This window comes from Scomber japonicus, chromosome 2, assembly GCF_027409825.1.
Source record: "Scomber japonicus isolate fScoJap1 chromosome 2, fScoJap1.pri, whole genome shotgun sequence".
NCBI lineage: Eukaryota > Metazoa > Chordata > Actinopteri > Scombriformes > Scombridae > Scomber > Scomber japonicus.
This window is the reverse complement of record NC_070579.1, coordinates 22,644,494-22,664,803: the sequence shown is the minus strand read 5'-3', so window position 1 is coordinate 22,664,803 and position 20,310 is coordinate 22,644,494. Positions and strand designations below refer to the sequence as shown.

At 40.3% G+C, this 20,310-nt stretch overlaps 1 protein-coding gene across 1 annotated transcript; it reads right to left on the bottom strand.

Moving 5' to 3' along the window:
- Positions 1-1,550: 1,550 nt before the first annotated feature.
- On the bottom strand, positions 1,551-18,705 carry ecpas (Ecm29 proteasome adaptor and scaffold). Its single transcript, XM_053329762.1, has 49 exons — positions 18,672-18,705; positions 17,749-17,879; positions 17,316-17,432; positions 17,000-17,118; positions 16,657-16,806; positions 16,378-16,549; positions 16,049-16,188; positions 15,749-15,827; positions 15,543-15,662; positions 14,804-14,889; positions 14,623-14,698; positions 14,490-14,539; positions 14,275-14,341; positions 14,013-14,135; positions 13,765-13,868; positions 13,480-13,603; positions 13,209-13,289; positions 12,889-13,105; positions 12,492-12,583; positions 12,157-12,291; positions 11,890-12,061; positions 11,178-11,350; positions 10,895-10,996; positions 10,357-10,480; positions 9,894-10,039; positions 9,370-9,424; positions 9,123-9,237; positions 8,927-8,995; positions 8,674-8,791; positions 8,403-8,570; positions 8,227-8,306; positions 7,735-7,840; positions 7,443-7,490; positions 7,216-7,334; positions 6,909-7,059; positions 6,732-6,797; positions 6,503-6,592; positions 6,277-6,343; positions 6,098-6,189; positions 5,935-6,001; positions 5,605-5,802; positions 5,112-5,323; positions 4,924-4,967; positions 4,608-4,800; positions 4,328-4,475; positions 3,648-3,753; positions 2,709-2,797; positions 2,545-2,616; positions 1,551-2,114 (listed from the first exon to the last, which is right to left on the bottom strand). Exons 1-49 carry the CDS (start codon positions 18,691-18,693, stop codon positions 1,975-1,977), a joined length of 5,535 nt encoding a protein of 1,844 aa, XP_053185737.1. The 5' UTR covers positions 18,694-18,705; the 3' UTR covers positions 1,551-1,974.
- Between the last annotated feature and the right edge of the window lie 1,605 nt (positions 18,706-20,310).

The following is a 20,310-nucleotide window of genomic DNA, read 5'->3' as shown; positions in this document are numbered from 1 at the left end:
TTGTCTTTACACTTCCTCTTGCAAACTGGATTTTAAAGATGCACAGCTTTTGGTGCCCTCTTGTGGTATTATCAGGCATTGCACGCGGCGCCACATACAGATTCATCTGTATCACACTCGATTTATAGGAGATCAGTGCAAACGAGTGTAATCTGTTGAAAGTTATCAGAGTTTACAAATAAAGTTGATACCTTTTCACGCTGTAAATCTTTAGGTCATTTAAATACTGAAGCTAAATGGCTGATTTGCAAATCAATGCATTTCAATGGTTAGTTACTTTAGATATCTATCAGTAGCAAATTTAAGTTATATTACTAGTGGGTCACTGTTACTACCAAGTTTATGTTTACTATATATTACATTCACTGATTTTACACATAGTCAGAACATCTATGTGACCAATCTGGGAATAAATTCCTTACCAAGAAATGTCTTCACCAATGTGTTTGTATAAGTATTTAGTAAAACATATTCAAATATTTAAATTCAACTCCTGTGCCAAAATCCATGACAGCTGCTGAAAGTTGGGGTACCTGGAATCATATCGGTAAAAATTGAAAAAAAAAAGGAAAATGTTTACCTCTCCCTTTAGTAGAGTGTGCCCTGAATAACCCACAAAGACTGAGTAACCACATATGATCTGTTGTTTTGGTCCAAGTAACAACCTGTTTATAATAGTTGAACAGTGACCTTTGTTTAACTAACTTACAGGTTAAATGTTAAACTCAATGATAAAAAGAGGTTTAACTGACTGGTGCATTTATGTCTGCCAGTGTATTTCAGCTAAGATAGCTGATGGTTCAGTTTATTCATGGAACAGCATCTGACAGCCACACATTAACTCAAAGAACACATGAAATGTTATCGCGAAAAATAAAATCAATCTCAAATAATAATATATTTAATTGGAAGTTAGAGAAATGTTCAGTAAAATACAAATAAATCAGATTTTCAGTTGAGTGAGTTTCACGTTAGGTTTACCATTTAAGTTTAAATGATTTGTAGTGTGTGTGCTCATCGTTCAGTAGTGTTTGAAGTCTCACTCCTCCTGTATGAGATGAAGTTTAACTCATCACCTCAGATTACAGATTAACTTCCACGCACTTGAAAGAGTAAATATAAAATTGCCATCCTGTGTTTAGACAAAAGAAGTGTCACTTGTCCAAATTGTCAAGGTCATTTTTATTTCATTGGGGACAAATTCAAACAACTATAGCATCACTTTCAACTTAACAGCAGGTTTTTTTTATTTTTATTTTTTTTAATTCATTTTCATGGCTTCACAAAATAGGCTGCTGTCTCACTCATTCACCTTGCAAACAGGAGCGAGGACACAGACATCAGAGCCTGAGTCCACCTCAGTTCTTTCATATCTACTGAGCGGTGGTGTCCTCACCCATGAAAAGTGCAAACTGAGCGAGAGCTGACCAGTTTGTGTTAGCCAAGGTTAAAAAACCTGGAGATATTTAATGAGTAGGCAAACCCACAACAGTAGTAAAAGTCCCCATTTGGGGCTATTATAGGTATACAGTGTCCACAAACCCAACACATTGGTTTATATATCATTTATTATCATTACCTAACTGTCCATTTAAATGAACCAAATAAAAGTTGACACATTACATTAGCCTTGCCCTTCATCACTGTCAGAGGGAAAGACTCCGAGCAAGTTGTTTTTGTTCTCTTCAAGCTTCAAGGTCAAGCTTCGTCAGCCACGAGCACGAATCAGTCAGTCAGCTGGAGTGGAGCAGTCTCTTGCACAAGCCCACAGGTAATATGGATAAGTAAAGCAACAACGGAGAGATTTGTGAATATAAGAGAAGACAGCTGTATCAAAGGGGAGCGTGCTAATGTATGTTTTTGTTTTACTGATTATGAACTAAAAAGAAGTTGATGCTCTATTCTGTTGTGTTTGTAACTGCATGTGTGTGTGTGTGTGTGTGTGTGGCTGTCTCGGGGAGGTGTTTCTGCAACTCAGGGTTGACTCTGGATGTGTCTGCGCAGCTCCTGGGCTTTATCCCTCAGGTCGGGTCTGCTGTCTGACTGCAGCGTGGACAGAGAGCGCTGCAGCTGCTCCCGGCTCTTCACGGACACACAGTCCCACTGTTCACTCTCTGTTAACGTCACACATACACACACAAGACAGTTCAATCAGTGACACCAACATAAGTTATTAAAAACACACCCATCAGCCATGCCGGGGCCCACGGAGAAGTTAAAGAAAAGAGTTAGTATGTTACACACAATGATCCATTTAAATATATCTGAAACCATGAATACAAGAATTCATAACTCAAGACTTTATTATTTAAAAAAAATCTGTGGTTAGATTTCAAACATGTTAAGTTTCGTAAAGGAGGACAAAGGATGTTCCAACCTAAAGAAAAGCTGGCTACACAAAACAATGTGCAATAAAAATCAAAGTTTGTTCCCTGCAAAGAACATTTTAACATAAAACTGTCAAACTGAACTCAATTGATCCGTTTAGTCTTTTTTTTTTTTTTTTTTTTAAATTAGACTGTCTTGACAGCAAAAAACACTCACCTCCAGTTTTCTTCACGATTAGGTCTACGACTGACAAGGCCTCTGTCCTCACAGACGAATAACTTTTGTTTTCTGGAGGGAAAAAATTACACAAAAGGTTGTAATGAAATCAATGCACATTAGAATAGATGAGAGTACACTGAGGAGCACTGTGAGGCATTTACCTAAAGGATATGTGAGAGCAGCACAGGTCTCTGTGAGGATCTGAGAGAGAGCATCAATGTTTTCACTGCCCTTCTCCAGCAGCAATAACCTGCAAAAACAAAAAACACATGAAAAACATACACCAGTGTTTCTGCAGGGTAAAACCTTTTTGATATTTCATTGTCTTTTACATTAAGTATGAAAATATGATGGAAAACCAGTTAAAAAATATATAGCCATATCATCATATTTTTCAGTACTTTCCAGCAGTATGTAACAACATTTTTTAATGATATGAAATCAATACAACCTGGACCAAAGAATGAATGGATTAACCAAAGAAAAATGATTTCGTTTTTACAGTTTATTTTAGTTTTTGCTAAGATTGTCATTGTTCAACATAAGTGAACAAGCTTCCAGCTACCACTTCTGGTGGAAATAACAAGGCAAGATCCACCGTCAATTCACAAATTAGTTTACTGATGTATAACGTCTCCTGACATCCTGCAATCACATTCCAAAATATGTCATGACCAAGTAAAAATATTTAGAACTTTTGTGAAATCGAAAATGCTTATCCATTAGGACTGGACATTTGTGTGCTACTCCCATTAGAGCAGGATACAATGTGAGCATGCGTTAGATGAGGTCTGCATTGATTCACTAAAACAGACGTAGGGAATGTGAAATGCATTATGAGATGCTTTATATTTCATGCTACTGGCCTCAGGTTTTAGGAGGCCGTTCTCAAACAATGCCTTAGGTTTTTTAAAGTTTTTTTAGGGGCGCCTTAGGTCATAATTATGAATAATAACACTATTTTAAGGAAACAAAATAGACAAAAATAACCTTTGGAAAAACATAAACACACATTGATCAGCCTGATAATCACTAGGATATCGTTAAAGAAAAGACAACAATAAATTAGTCAAGTTGAACATGAATTATTTGGCCCTTACCCCTTAAAGTATGCCTTCATGGACTGTAGAACACCAAGCTGGACTTTCCAGGTGCTTAGCTTGAGCTTCTCACACATTAGATGGCACACCTCCACCTGGAAACGAGCTGGAAACAGACACAAAGTTCAGGTCACATGTTCAGTTTGAGTTCTGTAGAGTAACTCTGGATCTCACTGTAGCTCTGACACTGAGCTTCAGCTCTGCATCAGGCAGATCCATCTTTTAGGAGTTTAGAGAGATATCATGATGTAGTTGAAAGTTTTGGCAATATTAACAGCATATGCACTTGATAGAAAGTTATATCATTCTACTCAATCTCAGACCTATTTGGTGAATAACCACTACAATGGGAATATTCATCCAACATGTGAAGTGTTTTCAAGTGAAGTGGGACACAATGACTGGCTTAAGTCTGACACCACTTTGCTAAGTGGTCTTAGACTACTGTATTTTATCTCTACATCCTGCAACATAAATCTAGCTGCTTTAGCTGTGACATGTTTGAAAATGAAGAGGAGAGTTTTCAAAGTGGAGCAGTGTGTTCAGCATCAGAAAGTGGGAAAGGTAAAACTATGATTTTATGCATCAAACTCAAACTTCATAATATTGTTGTAAAAAAACAATTTGTTCTAATCCAAGTGCATGTTGGTCCAGTTGTGTCTGATGTCAGGACAACTTACCCTGGGTCTGCGGGTTCCTGGGCCAAGATTTTCCCATTGTCTCAAAAGCACAGAGCAGAGCTTCAGTCTGCAGCTCTTTCTCCTTCTCATCTCTATCATCATCGTCATCCCGTGACCTCGGTGATGCGCCACCACTCTCTTGGCAGCTCTGTGGGTAAAGTAGGTGATTGACAGATAGAGCACTGTTAAAATGCCCTTTAAAGCCACAATAATGACAGATATCAGACAGCTCTTGAACATGACACAACAGGTGATATCAAACGAGCAGATGTCAGCTTACCTTCTTGATCAGAGGGAAAAGGATTTCAGCCATGTCGCTGAAGCGGTCTTCCTGGATGCTGTGAAGGACGTCTCCAGCGCATCGCAGAGCAGCCATTTTATACACCAGACTCTCCTTACGACACTCCTTTAATACAACCTCCAACACCTCAGAGATGGTGGGCTGGCCTGTGCAAGGCTTCTTTAGCTCGGCGCTAACATCAGAGGAAGAATGGAAGAAATAAAGTTTAAAAAGACAATAAATGACTGTTATGAATGACTTCAAATAAACAGGTAAATATGGGAATAAACAGACTAAATACTGCACGGTGTATCACCTGCATTTGGAAACTACTGATCCGATGGCTTTCAATAGCTCCTCCTGCAGAGAAAAACAAAACTCAGACTAATGCTGCTAAAAACTATAAAGCTCTGGTGTAAATTAACTTAAGATGTTCATTATAAGAAAAAACACAATATCACCACATCCATCATTTAACACAACTGTTGTATTAGCAGTTATCACCTTGCCAGCCCATGTGCGTCCAGATAGTCCCTGCATTAAAGCTGTCAGCACCAAGCCAAGGTGTGGTGCCACCAATGAGCCTGTCTGTTCCTTGGCAACGGTTGCCATGGCAGCTGCACCCTGAGCCTTCATCTTCCAGGACTGGGACTGCAGTGCTTTATGTGTAATAGCAATCAGCTCTGTCATGTAGAGTCTGATTCCTCCGAAGCTTCCTGATACCAAAGAAAAGTTGAAAGAATTAACAAGGTCACAAGGAAACACAGATTTTATGGTTGAATTTTATTAATATTTCACATTAATTCACCTTAGTTGTCTGCATTTATCTGTTAATAATAACAATAATAATAATGATAATAATAATAATGTCTGTTGGTAGCTGGTGCTGCTTAATAATGAAAAATAAGAGTGGTTTTGCTTTTTCTGCCTTCAATCATTTTGTTTTATTGCCCATTTTAGTTGACCTCATTTTTCATATTGTATGTATATTCCTCACCTGGGACATTCTCCTGCCACACCTCACCCCAAAGTGTGGCATCATGGCTCTCTCCTTTCTCCTCATCAGGACCTGGTGCCTGGTGCATGCCCAGGAAGGCCAGCGGCAGAGCCACTCCTGCGTGTCCCTTCAACACATCGGGGCTGTAGTGGCTGATAGCATGCACGGTCAACGCACATGAAGACTTATACACAGGCTCTGTGAATGTAAGGGAGAGTCAATGAAACAGAGAGTATCAGTGTGAAGTTTAGTGTTTGGTTTAAAGCACCAACTTGTTATATTTTGGCTTTTCCAAGTGAAGAAAACATGGTACATTTTCTGCTGTCTCACCCTCTTTCTCCAAGTACCAGGTGTTGAGCTTCAGTAGTAGTTTCTCAACACTGCTGTCTTTTGCTGTCTGATGGAGCAAACAAGAACAATCCAAAATTACCATGTCAGCACAAAATATGGTGAAAATAATGTAATAATACTACTTAATGATAGTGGCGCTTACCCTGACTAGATGGCCCAGAGCAAAAGCAAACGCTTTCTGTACTACAGTGCTTCTGTCATGGATACCGTTCAGCAGAGCGCTCATCAGTTTACCTGGTAACACCAAAAACATTACTGTCATTAGTTCACTTTCACCAGATGGAAAACATACTAAATATATACTCCATACTTGTGCTGTACCTGAGTATGGAGTGAGGTCCTGGGGACACTGCACTGTGAGGGACACAATGACACTAGCACAGCCACCCTGTGCAGAAGGGAGTGACAAATGTGAGTAGGCTAACTTGACACATTATATCTTCACATACATATGGGATATAAGAGACAGCAACATGAGAAACAGGTGAATGTAAAAGACAATCAACCATTTATAGTATCTAGAAATTGTTTGCTAATACTAACTTACCTTGGTGCCCAAGCCTACTCCACTCTTGAGCAGCTCACAGAGCCTGGGAACCAGCTCTCCCAGCACTGAAACATCCAGGTGCTGTAGACACTGAACACAGAAACACACAAATTCATTCATTTTTTCATATACCTCACATTCCTTTCTGGGATGACTAGAACCTGGGTCCAAAATCCCCCAGTCATTAAAATTAGTAACTAGAAGTCATTATACATATATTTTGATTTACCATATTAACAGTCTCCATCATTGGAGAGGATTTAGCAGCACTCAGCCTGGCAGCATCCATGGCACTCTGATGAGACAGAAAAAACACTCATGACGATTTAAAGTCTAACCTGTAATAAAACGTACAGGCTTTGCTTATCAGACTTCGTGTGAGGATCCTGAAGACTGCTGAGGTTACCTTTTCCTGCTCTGTGGCTCTGAGGCTGAGGTAGTTGAGGACCTGAGGTTCCAGGGTGCTGAGGGCCTCAAGCAGGGCCGGGATGAGTCGGGAAGCATGGGGCTTTAGTCTGGCACCAGCTGTCTTACTGATCTTCACCAGAGTCTGAATACTGGTGGAAGAGATAACATGGCAGACATCGATGCCACCAAATTACAACAAGGTGATTGAAAAACAAACACTACTTATATACTGCTAAAAAGTTGAGAAACAGACTGGAACAAAAACAAAAAAATCAAGACCACATTTACACATTTGCAGGCTTTACCTGAGTGAGCGGACCTCTGAGACATTGCTAACAATTCCTTTTTCCAGCAGGGTTGGCAACAGTGCTGCCACAGTTCTCTGGGCTGCAGAGCCCGAAGACTCACACATACGAGCGCACACCTAGACAGAGAGACAGTGTCAGGGGACAGATACTTGGTCATGTATATATATATTCACACATTCAAACATACAGCGTACACACAAGCCAGATGTGATGAACAGTTTTACCTTACTGAGTGTTTTCAGTGTGAGGTCTGCAGCCTTCCTCACAGACTCCTGAAAGGCAGAAAAGGACACAATTGAATGAATTCATACTTGTGACATGTTACATTTACTCTGCGGTTATAACGTATGTTGTGTCTGTCATGTCCTTTTCATGTCTTATATGCTATGATTTCATCATCCAGTGAGTCCATCTTCAGTATATTGCAACATAACAAAAATCAATGAACCAACTACAAATTCCCATCTCCTTGTGCCTGGCAAATAAAAACATTGATTCGTATTGTTTTGTGCTCACTTTGATGTCATCAAGGACTCTGAACAGTGTCTCCCACATTTCTGCCAGGTGATCAATGAGGTCATCAGCTTGGCGGCCACGAATCAGGTCATTCAGGGCCAGGCAGCTGGAAACAAAATCCATTCATCAAAACACGCTTCTTTGAACATTTATATTACAGTACAGGCTTCCAGCTGGCACCGTGTTTCAGAGCAAGCTGCAACAGTACAATCATTTTAACTGGTATTACAATTATTGAGATGGTCACACTGGTTGCTATGATCAGACAGTAACTGGAATTACAACAGACAGGGCCATTACAGCATTGTCATCGAGAGAGAACATAGGAAAGAAGTGAAGGACAAAAAGACAAATGATAGATAATGAGAGAAAAGGGAAGTTCTTGGAGCATTTAGTTCTACACACACGTCAGTCACACTAAATAAAGTGATGTCAAAAGAGTGAATCTTTAGTCTTTGTAATTTGATATTTAGTCTGTGATTGCTTCTTTACCTGGACTCACGTACTCTCCAGGTGCTATTGGTCAGGTTAGAAATGACATCCTGTAGGATTTCCCTCAGGTACTTATCCACCTGAAACACACCAGACAAACAACATCATGAGATCCCTTCTGAAGAATTTGTATATACGTGATGAGCATGTATTTGTGGGAATATTTGTGCTCCTACCAGGGTCTTATCAGTGACCAAGGCATCCCAGATGCTAGTCATGGCCTGACGAATGCTCAGGTTGGGGTCAAACTGGTAGCGGTACAGACGGGGCACTAGCTGGGGGAGGAATGGAGCCAGCTGCTCCCCGGCTTTGGCAGCGATCATGTGGAACCCAAAAGCTGCTCCCTGAAAGTAGGAGTGGTCAGAGAGGTCAGGCGTAAGCAAAGGTGAGACAAACCCAGAAAGTAGAAAAGGAGCACATGTGATGGATGAGCAAAGTGTGGGGTACCTTGCGGGAGTTCCACATGGCATGGTGATTGGCCAGGTTCATGAACTTGTAGACAAGATCTGGTTGGTTCAGGTCGCTGGCCAATGAGCAGAGCTCCTTGTATGTTGACAAGCTGTGGCTATCAGGAACAATCAATGCAGAGGAAAATTGGTCAGAGCTCACACACACTGACACAAGTTCAACTAGTAACTTTTTCGAATTACATTTGAAAAATTAAGAAAATAATGTCTTGTAGTGGTGGTGTATAATTTACCCATCAGGTGTTTTCCCCAAGCCCTCTCCTTGGAACACCTCTGTGTCTTCTGAAACAGCGTGTCTCACTCTGTTTGGACAGATAAATAGGCATTTAATGTCCATGCAGCCTGTGAAAGTTGGGACGTGATGTCTTCTCTCCTACTGGCACAAAACTCTCTAACTTTCACAGATTCTCTCTGTACTCATCCACTCACCTTTTGCCAGTCATGAGTGTTTCCACCAGAGTGGACACCAGTTCCTGCTGGTCACCCTCTCCACCCATCTCATAGACCAGGCCAAGGCCTTTAGATGCCGCATCCTGACTCAACTCTGAAGAGAAGAAGGGATGAATGAAGGATTGGGAGGTACAGAGTTGAGCACTCTATGTGTTGTACTGAATAATGAGCAGATCAACCTTACAACAACAAAAATGAGATCATACCAACTGAACTCATATCTTACCATCTGGGTCTGACAGAACAGAGATGAATGCCACCTGAATCTCTTTCAAATGGGACTGGAGGAAAAAAGGAAGAATACATTTTTGAATTAGAACAAAGACATTTGCCTGCCACGTCTACCAACTGAGAAGTTATTAACGCTTTGTGAAAATGTGAAACAAAAAGCAGCTCTGAAGCAGTGATGATTTTTCAACGCCTGAGGAAAGATAGATGAGGAAGCTATATCTTCAAAAACGTAAATCCTCATGTAATACCTGCAGTTTAAAGTGATAAATACAGAATTCAATGATTTGGGGCCCTGTTGATTGACAGGATGAAACACAAAACAATGTTCTAAACCATTTCATAAGAGACAATAGTTCAGCATTAGTTACTTCTCAGAACATTCTCACATGAAAATAGCATATGTGGTGTGCAAAAGCCTTGACAACAAATGGCATACAAGAAAAAAGAAGGAATATAGTAGTGGAAATTACAATGGATACAACTCTTCATTAATGCTATACCACACACACACACACATACCGTGATTTCCTTGTGTTGGCTGAGTTTCTTGACCAGTGAGAGCAGCCAGATGCAGGCTGCCTGCCGGACATGAGGGTTCTGGCTGGGTATGTACTTGGACAGGATGGTGTTGAGGACCCAAGGAACCACGTCATTGTTTTTCCCATCTGACAGTGAAAATGGAAAGTTGAGGCATATTTTTATATATGTACATATAATCATTACTACCATGAAGAGCTGAAAACATTTCTTTAAGCTGCATGCTTATCAATGTGACAACCACTGTCATACTGCAAACTATTATACTGAATCACTTCTAAAGATCACTTGAAACAACAACCCCCCCCCCCCGCCCCCCCCAAAAAAAGAAAAGACTTGCATTGGTACTTCAAACACAGACAGGAAGGCTTTGTTTAGATTACAAACTTGTAAACAATGTCTCCAAGCCTGAAAGTACAATCCCACTACAACTAGAAGTCCTTACTGTGTGGTGGGCTGTATTGTTCCTCAGTGCAGGTCCATGGATCTCTTGCAGCTCCAGAGCTGGTTCCTATTGCAGCACTGGTGATGGCCTCTCCAACTGTGAACTGAAGCTCCACCTGCTTGGCCTTGGAGAGAGAGAGAGGGGGGGGGGGGTCAAACATATTGTCATTGAGCACTCAGACAGCTTCACAGTAGGTCTATTTCACATGGATGCAGATGATATGATCTTATATGCGACCACAAAAATCAGCTACAACTTAACATATTTATAGATCAGGTTGAGACCTAAAAAGACTGCAATTGTATGTTTATCATCTTTAAGGAATTTGAAAACTTGTCTCCAGTGATCTTTTTTAACCAAAACCATGATCTTTACATAGTTCTAATCAAGTAAACTAGACATTAACCACAGCGTCACACCTTAAAACATCATTATTTTCACTCCCTAAAGATACTCATGTGCGAAAATATCACAACATATCGTTAGTTGCTGTGTGACTTCTAATGTCAAAGCTACTGTTGTCAGTATGGTCTATCACCTCTACAGAGTCCATGAGTCCCTGCAGCAGCTTCTTCTGGTGAGGAAAGTCTCCATCTCCCACTGGTAGGTAGCCCAAGGTCTGGATTGATCGTTCTTTCATCTGGACCACATACGTACAAAAGACACACACGTGCAATAATGACAATATAAGTGGCATATCATTTAGCTGAAGATCTACAATTATTACATACAGTATGAGTGCAGTATGATACATTATGAATTTGTCATCAACGACGAGGACTCTCATAGCAGCCACTTTCTTCACTGGCGCCTGTGGTTACCTTGGTGCTCTCCTTGCCAGATGGGATACGAGCCAGAAGGTTGTCCACTGTGGACAGTTTGGTGAAGCCCTCTCCCTCTGCAGGAATCAGCAGGGTGCCATTACGCCCAATTTCTCCCAGCGCTGTGCACGCTGCTACTGTCAGCAGAGCAGTGCTGCTGCCCAGGAAGGAACCTAGATGGACATACACAAATACTTGAGTGGATGATCCCACACAAACAGATTAGCTGTCTCACTGCTTCTCCTCTCTTTCTGAGTGCGGGCGGGGCTGAGCCCTTCATGTCTGTGCAACACAGCAGCAGAGACAGACAGCGTTGGAGAGAAGACAAAATCGTTGTTGGGGAGATGACAACTAAACTTGTTACATTACTCTAAACGCAATACAAGCTTTGCAAGTAAATAGCTAAGAAGAGGAATACACAAAAGATGGACAGACTACAAATAAAATCCAAAAATATGCAGCAAAGAGTGATTTGCGTCATAATGAAATTAACGATATGTATATTGACATTTTTCTCTCATCACACAATATATATCGTCATATCATACAGCCCTAAAACAGATTGTTTTTTCACACAAAAAGTGTAACATCTGCAAATAAAAAGATGTTTGTCAGGAGAAGGAGATGAAAACTACATTCATCAACAATAATTTATCCTGGAGCTACCAGAGACCATAAATTAAAGGAAATTCTTCCAAAATTGTCTACGTACCAATTGTTTTGGTGGCCATGGCAACAAGTTCATCGTCTTTTTGGGAGGTGATGCTCATTTGCTGCTCCATGTTGTGGCTAGTATCACTAGAAGTGACAGCATTCTTCTTGCTCATGTACCTTCCCACCATGTAACCAAGAGCCAAGATGGCACCGTGCTGAGTCTCAGGACTCTGTGGTTATACAAAAATCAATACCATAAAACCAATAATACCAATAAACAGTACAATGAACAATTATGTGCTCAATAGAGAGAAAGTTAACTTACATGGTTGTCTTTGGTGATTTTGACAAGGTTGTGCACAGCCATCTGCAGCTCGTTGCCGGTCATTGTGGAAACCACCACAGCGTACAGCTGGGCTGCGAGCTCTCTCATGTCCTCCTTATTGGTGTTCATCAGACTCTGGAGAAGAAAGCATCTGTTACTGCAGCTGATTACACTGTGAAATGTGAATTAGTTTCATGTTTTACAATATCACAGAGCAGCAGAATGAATGGACTAATTGTTTAGTTGTGCTGGTATTTATCGCACTAATGAATCAGTGCACAGTAAATGTTAATGTAGAACTGCCTCTATCCCACATCTATAAACGAAATACTCACCTTAATCCAGTCAATTTTATCAACAAATTTGTGAGCCAGTTTCTCTGGGCAGACTGACACCACCTCCAACAGACAGTACATAACTGGGATTCCTGTTGAGAGATTAATGATGAGATTAATTATGAAGTGCAGTAAATAACACATGGAAAGTGGTTCCAACTTCCAACCATGATGATCATGACAAAACTTGTTTTTTTACAATGCCAATACATAAACAATGACAGCTTCAATCAACACAAAAGCAAGTCGTTTTTAAGATTAAAAACAACATAAAATGAAGTACATGTGACTCTTATTCCTTCCTCAAATGTTCTAAATGGACCATATTAATGATTGAGACCTGATTTGTTCATTTAGTATCATGATCTTTAGTAAAGAGCAGGCTTATTTCTCTCACCTCCTACGGCAGACAGCAGCTGCTGCAGCAGATCCATGTAGACATACACTGGATTTCCCTCTGAACCCTTTGACACTGAAGGCTGAAACCCAGAGGACAGCAGTGTGTGGACGTAGTGGCCGATGGCTGGTGCATCATCCTGCATGTCTACCATGCGTGTGGAGAGGGATTTGGCCCCTGCACTGTAGGCCAAGCACATCCTCAGGTACAGCACAATCTGGGGAAAAAATTAAGTTTACTTTAAACAATATGTCTATAGCAGCTGTCAGTCCATATCAGGATCAATGGATATAAAAGGCTGAATATCAATTAATGTTTACCTCTGCAAATGCAGATGGGTTGAAAGGAATGGTGGATGTTCCAACAATGTATTTAGCTGGAGTCTTGATCCTCTGTGATGCCTGATGAAGGTGAATTAGACAAAAAAAAAAGACATGAAATCCATCCATCCAACAGAAAAAAAGATAAAAACTGTTATCAAATGAACGAATTCCAAAAACCTAAAAACCAGGCAGTGACCACAAAATTATTTGGTTTGGGATTCAGGTTTTAACTAGATGCAGAGTAAATGAAAAATATGCAGAGCCTCACCTTCTCCTGGACATAAGCCACCATGTCTGGAAAGGAGGGCATTGGCTTTGGCCCCTCTTTCTCTGAGCTCTTGGTAGGAAACGCCCTCAGCACCCTCTGGGCCTCCCCACACACCTCCTCCCTCCTAAAACACAGAGCACCAGCATATTTTACCTACTGCACCATTCAGGAAAGTAAACCGCTGGCACACAGTTTTTAGTTTGAACCATATTCCCTCTTGTTATGAATATATGACAGGATGTAAATAAATGTGTTAAGTGTGTAAAGAGTGTTTTTGGGACTTACGGATCTCCAGCAGCTAACAGCAGCAGGTATCTTGATGGCACATGATCAGGTGCAAACACTGTGCTGGCAAATTTCATGGCCACCTGACGAACTTGCACCTCCGGCTGTCCAAAAAAAGAAAAACCAGAACCAAAAATAATAATAATAATTACTTTTCTGAGGATTTATTTGCCTAATATGCTTTGTTACTTTGTTAACATCTCACTGTTTTAAGAACCAAACCAATGATGCTGCCTGCATGAACTCACCTTTACAATGTATGCAGCCACAAGGGCCTCCATCAGGTTTAGTAGTGCCCCCTGTAGGTTGGCATAAGCGCCAACCATCATGGACAAAGCCTCCTGAATGGCAAGACGAACATCTGGCTCCTCCTAATGATAAAAACAGGGGTGCTGGATATATTAGTAACAGATACACCACTATGTTCTGCTTTGAATGGAGGCTATGAAAAAAAGAGTACAGAGTTCTTAATGCCTTTAATGTGAGATTCTTGAGAGATCTTTCACCTACCTTACACATGGACTCAAAAAACTGCTGTACAAGAGCAATATCCTTTGTGAACAGCTGTGGCATGCGGCTAAAAATTTTAAAAAAGGAAGTGAAAAATAGTTAATGTTTCATTGCAAAATTTGAAATTCAAATTCTACCAGATCGGTCCATAAAAACACACATACATGTTTTAATGTTTACAGAACAAAAAAAGAGAATTCGTTTTTTCATAATACCTTGAGAGCTTCCCAACAGCAGAGTATGCAACACACAGTAATTTGGGATCCTGGAAGGACACGTTTATTAGGTATTTAAAAAAAACTTAATTACGTGAAAATGCTGATTAAATGTTGCTGTTTGAAGTTTTACCTCCTTGTACTCATTGATGAGCTTGGTAAGACCATTTAGGAGCATTAGGCCTAAAGGTTTATTAGTGTCAGGGCACCTGAAAAACACAGTAAAACACAATTAGCCATAAAAATACAAACATGGATGGAAAGATATGTATCCTGGATTTATCTATACAAATGAAAAGGTGAACTTTTCTTACACCATGCAGATGTGATGGACAAACTGTAAGGTGAGAGACAACAGTTTGTTGTTGGTGTTGGCTCCAAACAAACCGTCATACACAACCTACAGAGGAAAGGAAACCGGTGAGAATGATTGTACAGTAACACTGGAGAGGCGTTTTATGGCAGCCTCACAAAAAAAAGAGTAATTTTGATAAATGGATTTAAACATATGGAGCTTTTCCACTATACAGTTCTAACACTACTTGACTCTTCTTGGCAAGTTTTTTTTGGCGTTTCCACTAGGGATAGTACCTGGTACCTGGTACTTTTTTAGTACCTACTCTGCTGAGGTTCCAAGCGAGCCAGCTGATACTAAATGTGACGTCAACAGACTGCCGGCCAAGAGTTGTCACTGGAAGAGTCATGAGCCGTCCCACACAAGAATCAAACCCGGCATTTTTAAATACCAGCAACAGCGTTACAGCCATTTGGCTCAATTTTCTTGCTTTGTGTGTGACAGAAAGCCACATACAGCAGCAAGTACACCATCTCAGTACATCACCTCAGTGTCCTCCATTGTTTATGTGTTTGTGTCACGTATAAAACCAGTCATGGCAGTTTCGCGGAGCCGTGTTATGACAACCCCGCCCACGTTGAGGAAGTATTTTTTTGTAATGGAAAAGGTTGTTCCTGGAACCATACCGGGTCGAGTCGAGTAGTGCTAGAACTGTATAGTGGAAAAGCGCCAACAGCATGCACTCACAACAAGCCTACCTGAATATTAGCAGGAAAGCATTCTGCAGCAAGGCGTGACCGTAGGAGATGTGGCAGGATCTTCAATTTGACTCTAGTGCTCACTGGCTCGTGTTTCAGCTCTTGCTTCACAGTTCCCCCCTAGTGCACATACATAACAGTATTTAACACTGAATACTTACTAAATCATAAAAACGATCAAAAGTTAAAACACTGAGCTTACAAACCTTTGTTTTAAGAGGAACATCCCCCAGATACACCTTGAACATCTTGTTGATAATTAAAGGATTATTCCAATCGATGATGCTGGAAGACAACAAAACAAGGACATAACCAGTGATGTCAATAAAGGTCTGCTCATCAGGTCAGTCTGATAAACATGCAAAGCTTCAAGAAACAAAAACATAAGAAAAGAAGGAAACCTCTATATACTGATGAATAGGATTTGTTGTATAAATGTCTAGTTGGTGACTTGACAAATCATCCAACACATACGGACCAGTGATAATGCATACTCCTTCACCTACCTCTGTTTGCTCTTCAGCTCCAAATCAGCTGCAGTGGCCACACTGTGTCGAGTGTCACTGGACGCCACCACCAGGTGCACCACTGTCTCTACTTCTGGGACTTGCTTTGCCTCAATGAACTTCACTATGCCAAGCTTACACTGTCAACACCAAATACAGAATGAGGGAGTCATTAGCTGATACTGAAGACAAATACATTGTGCATATTGAATTGAGTGGCTGCACCTTTTGGGAACAGCTTTGTTCAGCAAGCACATGCAAATATATAACCTGTCCAAACTGACAAAAACAAAGTCACCACTGTCATCTTTCAGCGTCATTTAATGTACCTGCTCAAGCTGTTCTGCACTCCACTGGGCCTCCCCAATTACCCTCTTGGCAGCATAGACACTCATCCCAGGTGGAGGCTGAGGGAGACCCTGGCTGGAGACAGCCACCGTCCCATCTGCCCCCTGAGAAGAGGAGGGAGCAGGGCGAGTTGGAGATTCATTCAGCACAAACCTAAAAGAGAAGACAAGTTAATTACTAACAATTGTAGTTTATGTTAAAAACTAATACACTCATTTAGTTAGGAGCCAGAGACCCTCTGTCACACAGTAGAAACTCACCCATAAGGCATCAGTAAAACATCTAACATGAACTCCAGCAGCAGCTGCACTGTCTTTGGCCGCTCGGTTAAGTTGAATGGAAATGCATTCTTGGAGGCGTCTGTAGGATATTTCATATGGTAAAGAGTTGGGATCAGCAGGTGCATCAGGCTAAGAGAAAAAAGAGGATGGAAAAGAAATGGGAAATCATAATTCATTCAAGAAAGAAAAGGTCAGGCAAAAATAAAGAGGACTGAGGTAGTATCTGTGTATAACTTAACACGTGTCAATCAACACACTTCTTTTAATCCTGTACGACAATGATAATAAATATCCTCGTGTGTAAGTACACTTGTCCTCTCACCTGTCCTGCTGCGGCTGTGGCTTGCCTTCCATAGCAGTAAGTAAGGTGGGGGCCAACTCGCACTGCTTTCCCACCTCCAGACGGGGGTAGCCCATTTTGATGTAGATGATGGTGAAATTCTGCAAAAAGTATGAATGAAACAATCACAACTTGAGACCTAACTAGAGTCACATTTGACACATTCAGCACATATGAGCACTAGTATACAGCAAAAATAACATTTTCATCATATCATAATATTAATACATAAGACACCAAAACACCAATATAAATAACTAATTACCGGTTAAGACATTATAAAACAAGACTCTCTTACTGTAACAAAGGATGCTGCAGCAGGGTCTTGGTACTGCACCAGCAAGGTTTCTACCGGTAGCTGAATCTTAGGTCGGCTTTTTATCCTCTTGTTCAGGTGAACCAACAACTCCATAACCTGGTAGAGGGGGCATAAAAAGGCAGAGTAGTTACATGAAACAGACGACATAAATGAACAATCTCTGGCAAGGGAGAAAGATCCACATTTTTTTACAAGAATGTGTGTGAATCACAAGGAGGTACTGTTGAATCTGTATAGACTTGTAACTTTAAAATGGTTGCTTTATACTTTCATCAAAAAATAAGGATGACATGTCATATTTGAATGACATGAAACTGCAATTTATTCACGTGTATGACAGGTAGCCAAAGAGCACACATTCAAGAGTCACAGTAATCTCTTTAGGCACAGAGACAGGCAACACCCTTCTTACTTTCTTGCGCACACCCTCTTGAACACTGGAGAGTTTGAGGAGCACAGGGGGTAGGAACTTGGAGATAATATCCTGTAGCTGTTCATCTGTTTCTGCATGGCCCAGGCGAAGGAACACACGCTCCAATTGATCTGTCCAAAAAATAAATACATGTTAAAAAACACACATTTCACACCTTGATTAAGATGTATAACTTATTTTCTGGGTGGTATTTGTCATAAATCTTCCATAAACTCTTCACACAGGAGCAGTTTAAAAACAATAGCCCTGCTATATTTAAATTGACAGTAGCTTTCCATTCATATATGGAAGTAAACCCTTTGGGTGTATGCACCCACAAGCAAAAAGGGTCTGTACGACCTTCAGCTTCACCCAGAGGAAATGAAACCCCTCAAAGCTTAAACCAGTCACCTAAGAACAATCCTTGACGTGTTTGGATCAGGTTTTTGTGATAAGCTCGTACTGTCAGCTGTTATATTGCTGCAGACCATCACCCAGCCCTGCCTTCTTTCTCTTGGCATGGCTCAGCAGCCAGCTAGCTAAAACAACTGACTATCTATCCACGCAGTTTCTCTTCAACATAATTGGGCATTCACTTGCGATGACACCTTGCACAATTAAACACAAATGTCCCACATATCCAACCGTTTAACTCGCGTCATAAAAGTTTGCTTAATGAAAATGTATTAATAGCCAGTGAGACTGTTTCATTTTGACCATGACTGGGCAAACGGCCTTCTGACGTTAGCATTGTAGCTAGCTCTTTTTCTTGCGTCAGTCTTTACCTAAAACAAGCTTTAGGGTCATTTACAAAACATCCTGCTTATTACAAAGAAGCAGGGCTGTTCATTCATTATTTTACATGACCACAAACTCGACATATAGAGAGATATTAATCGGCAATAACGCAGAGAGAAACTTACTGAGTTCATCCTGGGCAGCCATGTTTGCAGAAAGTCATTTAGCGACCCCTGCAGTTGACTGAGTCTTACTGCACCCACCAGAGCTGCTACTCCTCCTCCTCCTCCTCCTCCTCCTCGTCGCCATCATCATCACCAGCTGCTGCCTCTCCCAGAGTATCAACCACACAGCCATACAAACATATACTAACATAGACCACATACATTTACACATGCATATCGAAGTTAAAGACATCGCCTGAGATCATTATAATTTGGTAACCATGTTTTAATAAGACACTTAAGGGTTTATTGTAAGTTGCAACTGATGACTTTACAAATGGTTAGTAAAACATGCACTATGGTGTATACATCTGAACAACTTTTGAGTGGCCAGCTTGTGAAAAAAAAGTTGTTGGTCTAAAATTGCATAGGCCTATGTAGCAGCAAAATGTAGTTAAAAACCTAAAGTAAAAGTAGCGGTTTGGTCCCTCTGACTGATATATTATTATATGTGACATCAATAGATTATTAAAGTGAAGCATCAGTGAGTAAGCAGCACTTTACTGTTGTAGCTGCTGGAGGTGGAGCTAGTTTCAACTACTTTATATAGAGTCAGATAGTTTATGACATTTTCTGTCATGTGCTCTTAAAACAATCCACATGTTTAGTTTCATCAAACAGTGATGAAAATAAGGTGTTTGAATCTCCACATATAGACATCTGGGTGTTGTATTTTTCCACTGTTATTTAAAAAAAAAATATACTTAACTATATACATAAATCAGATACTATGTTCTTCATGTTGTACTAGAGTTAAACAACCCGGCAACCTTTACCACAATTTGTTTGGTATTTATTTATAGGCCTTGTTATATTGCCAGTGAACACTTATGGCATTTTGAGCAACATATATGTGTGGATAGATCAATGAAATCCCAAAAAGCAGTTTATATTTTAAGGGTCCCCTCTAGACATGTTTTAAGTAAAATGTTGTAAAATGCTAAACTTTGAATACTAATGTGTGTCCAATATTGTTTTTTCCACTAAATAAAGCTCAATTAATTGGTTAAAATTCTTAAAATGACATTTACTTCTCCCAACTCATGCAGACTCTATGAATATACCAAATATTTTAACTGCTGGACACAAGATGTCTTCCTCTTCACTGTAAAGTTCATTCTCAGTGTTTGTGCACTGGAGGCTTCAAGTTTCCACATATAAGTTGAATACTGGGCTACAATTGGATCCAAACTAGTGTGATGCCACAAATCACGCCTCAAATCATGCCTCTAAGTCAGATCTTCAATGAGCACAGAGAGACTTTCCATTTTCAGCAGATGAATTAATGTCAAAACAGTCTAATAGTGTCAAACTCTGCACAATGAAGCTAAAACATCATTCTGAAGGAACAAACACATTTTTTGAGTGGAGGGAGGCTTAATTTTATTTAAAACGTTTCTCAGGACAAGAGTGCAAAACTGACAAAATGTTACAGTAAACATGTACATAAGGATAACTTGAAAAAAAGAACATTTCAAGTGTATGAGCGCCTGAATACTGAAGTGCATTGCATCCACCAATTGAAAAAACTGGAGGATTTATATCACAATTACGACTTAAGTACTATCTTAAATTTATGACATAATAACTCAATTACAAG

What these genes read in the sequence shown, in the direction of transcription:
- ecpas (XM_053329762.1), bottom strand. Translation starts at nt 18,693, where the DNA reads ATGGCTGCCCAGGATGAACTCA. An exon ending in TGTTCTGTCAGACCCAGATG is followed by an intron (nt 9,238 to 9,369) that starts GTAAGATATGAG and finishes TCTTCTCTTCAG; the next exon opens with AGTTGAGTCAGGATGCGGCA. An exon ending in ACACTCATGACTGGCAAAAG is followed by an intron (nt 8,996 to 9,122) that starts GTGAGTGGATGA and finishes CTGTCCAAACAG; the next exon opens with AGTGAGACACGCTGTTTCAG.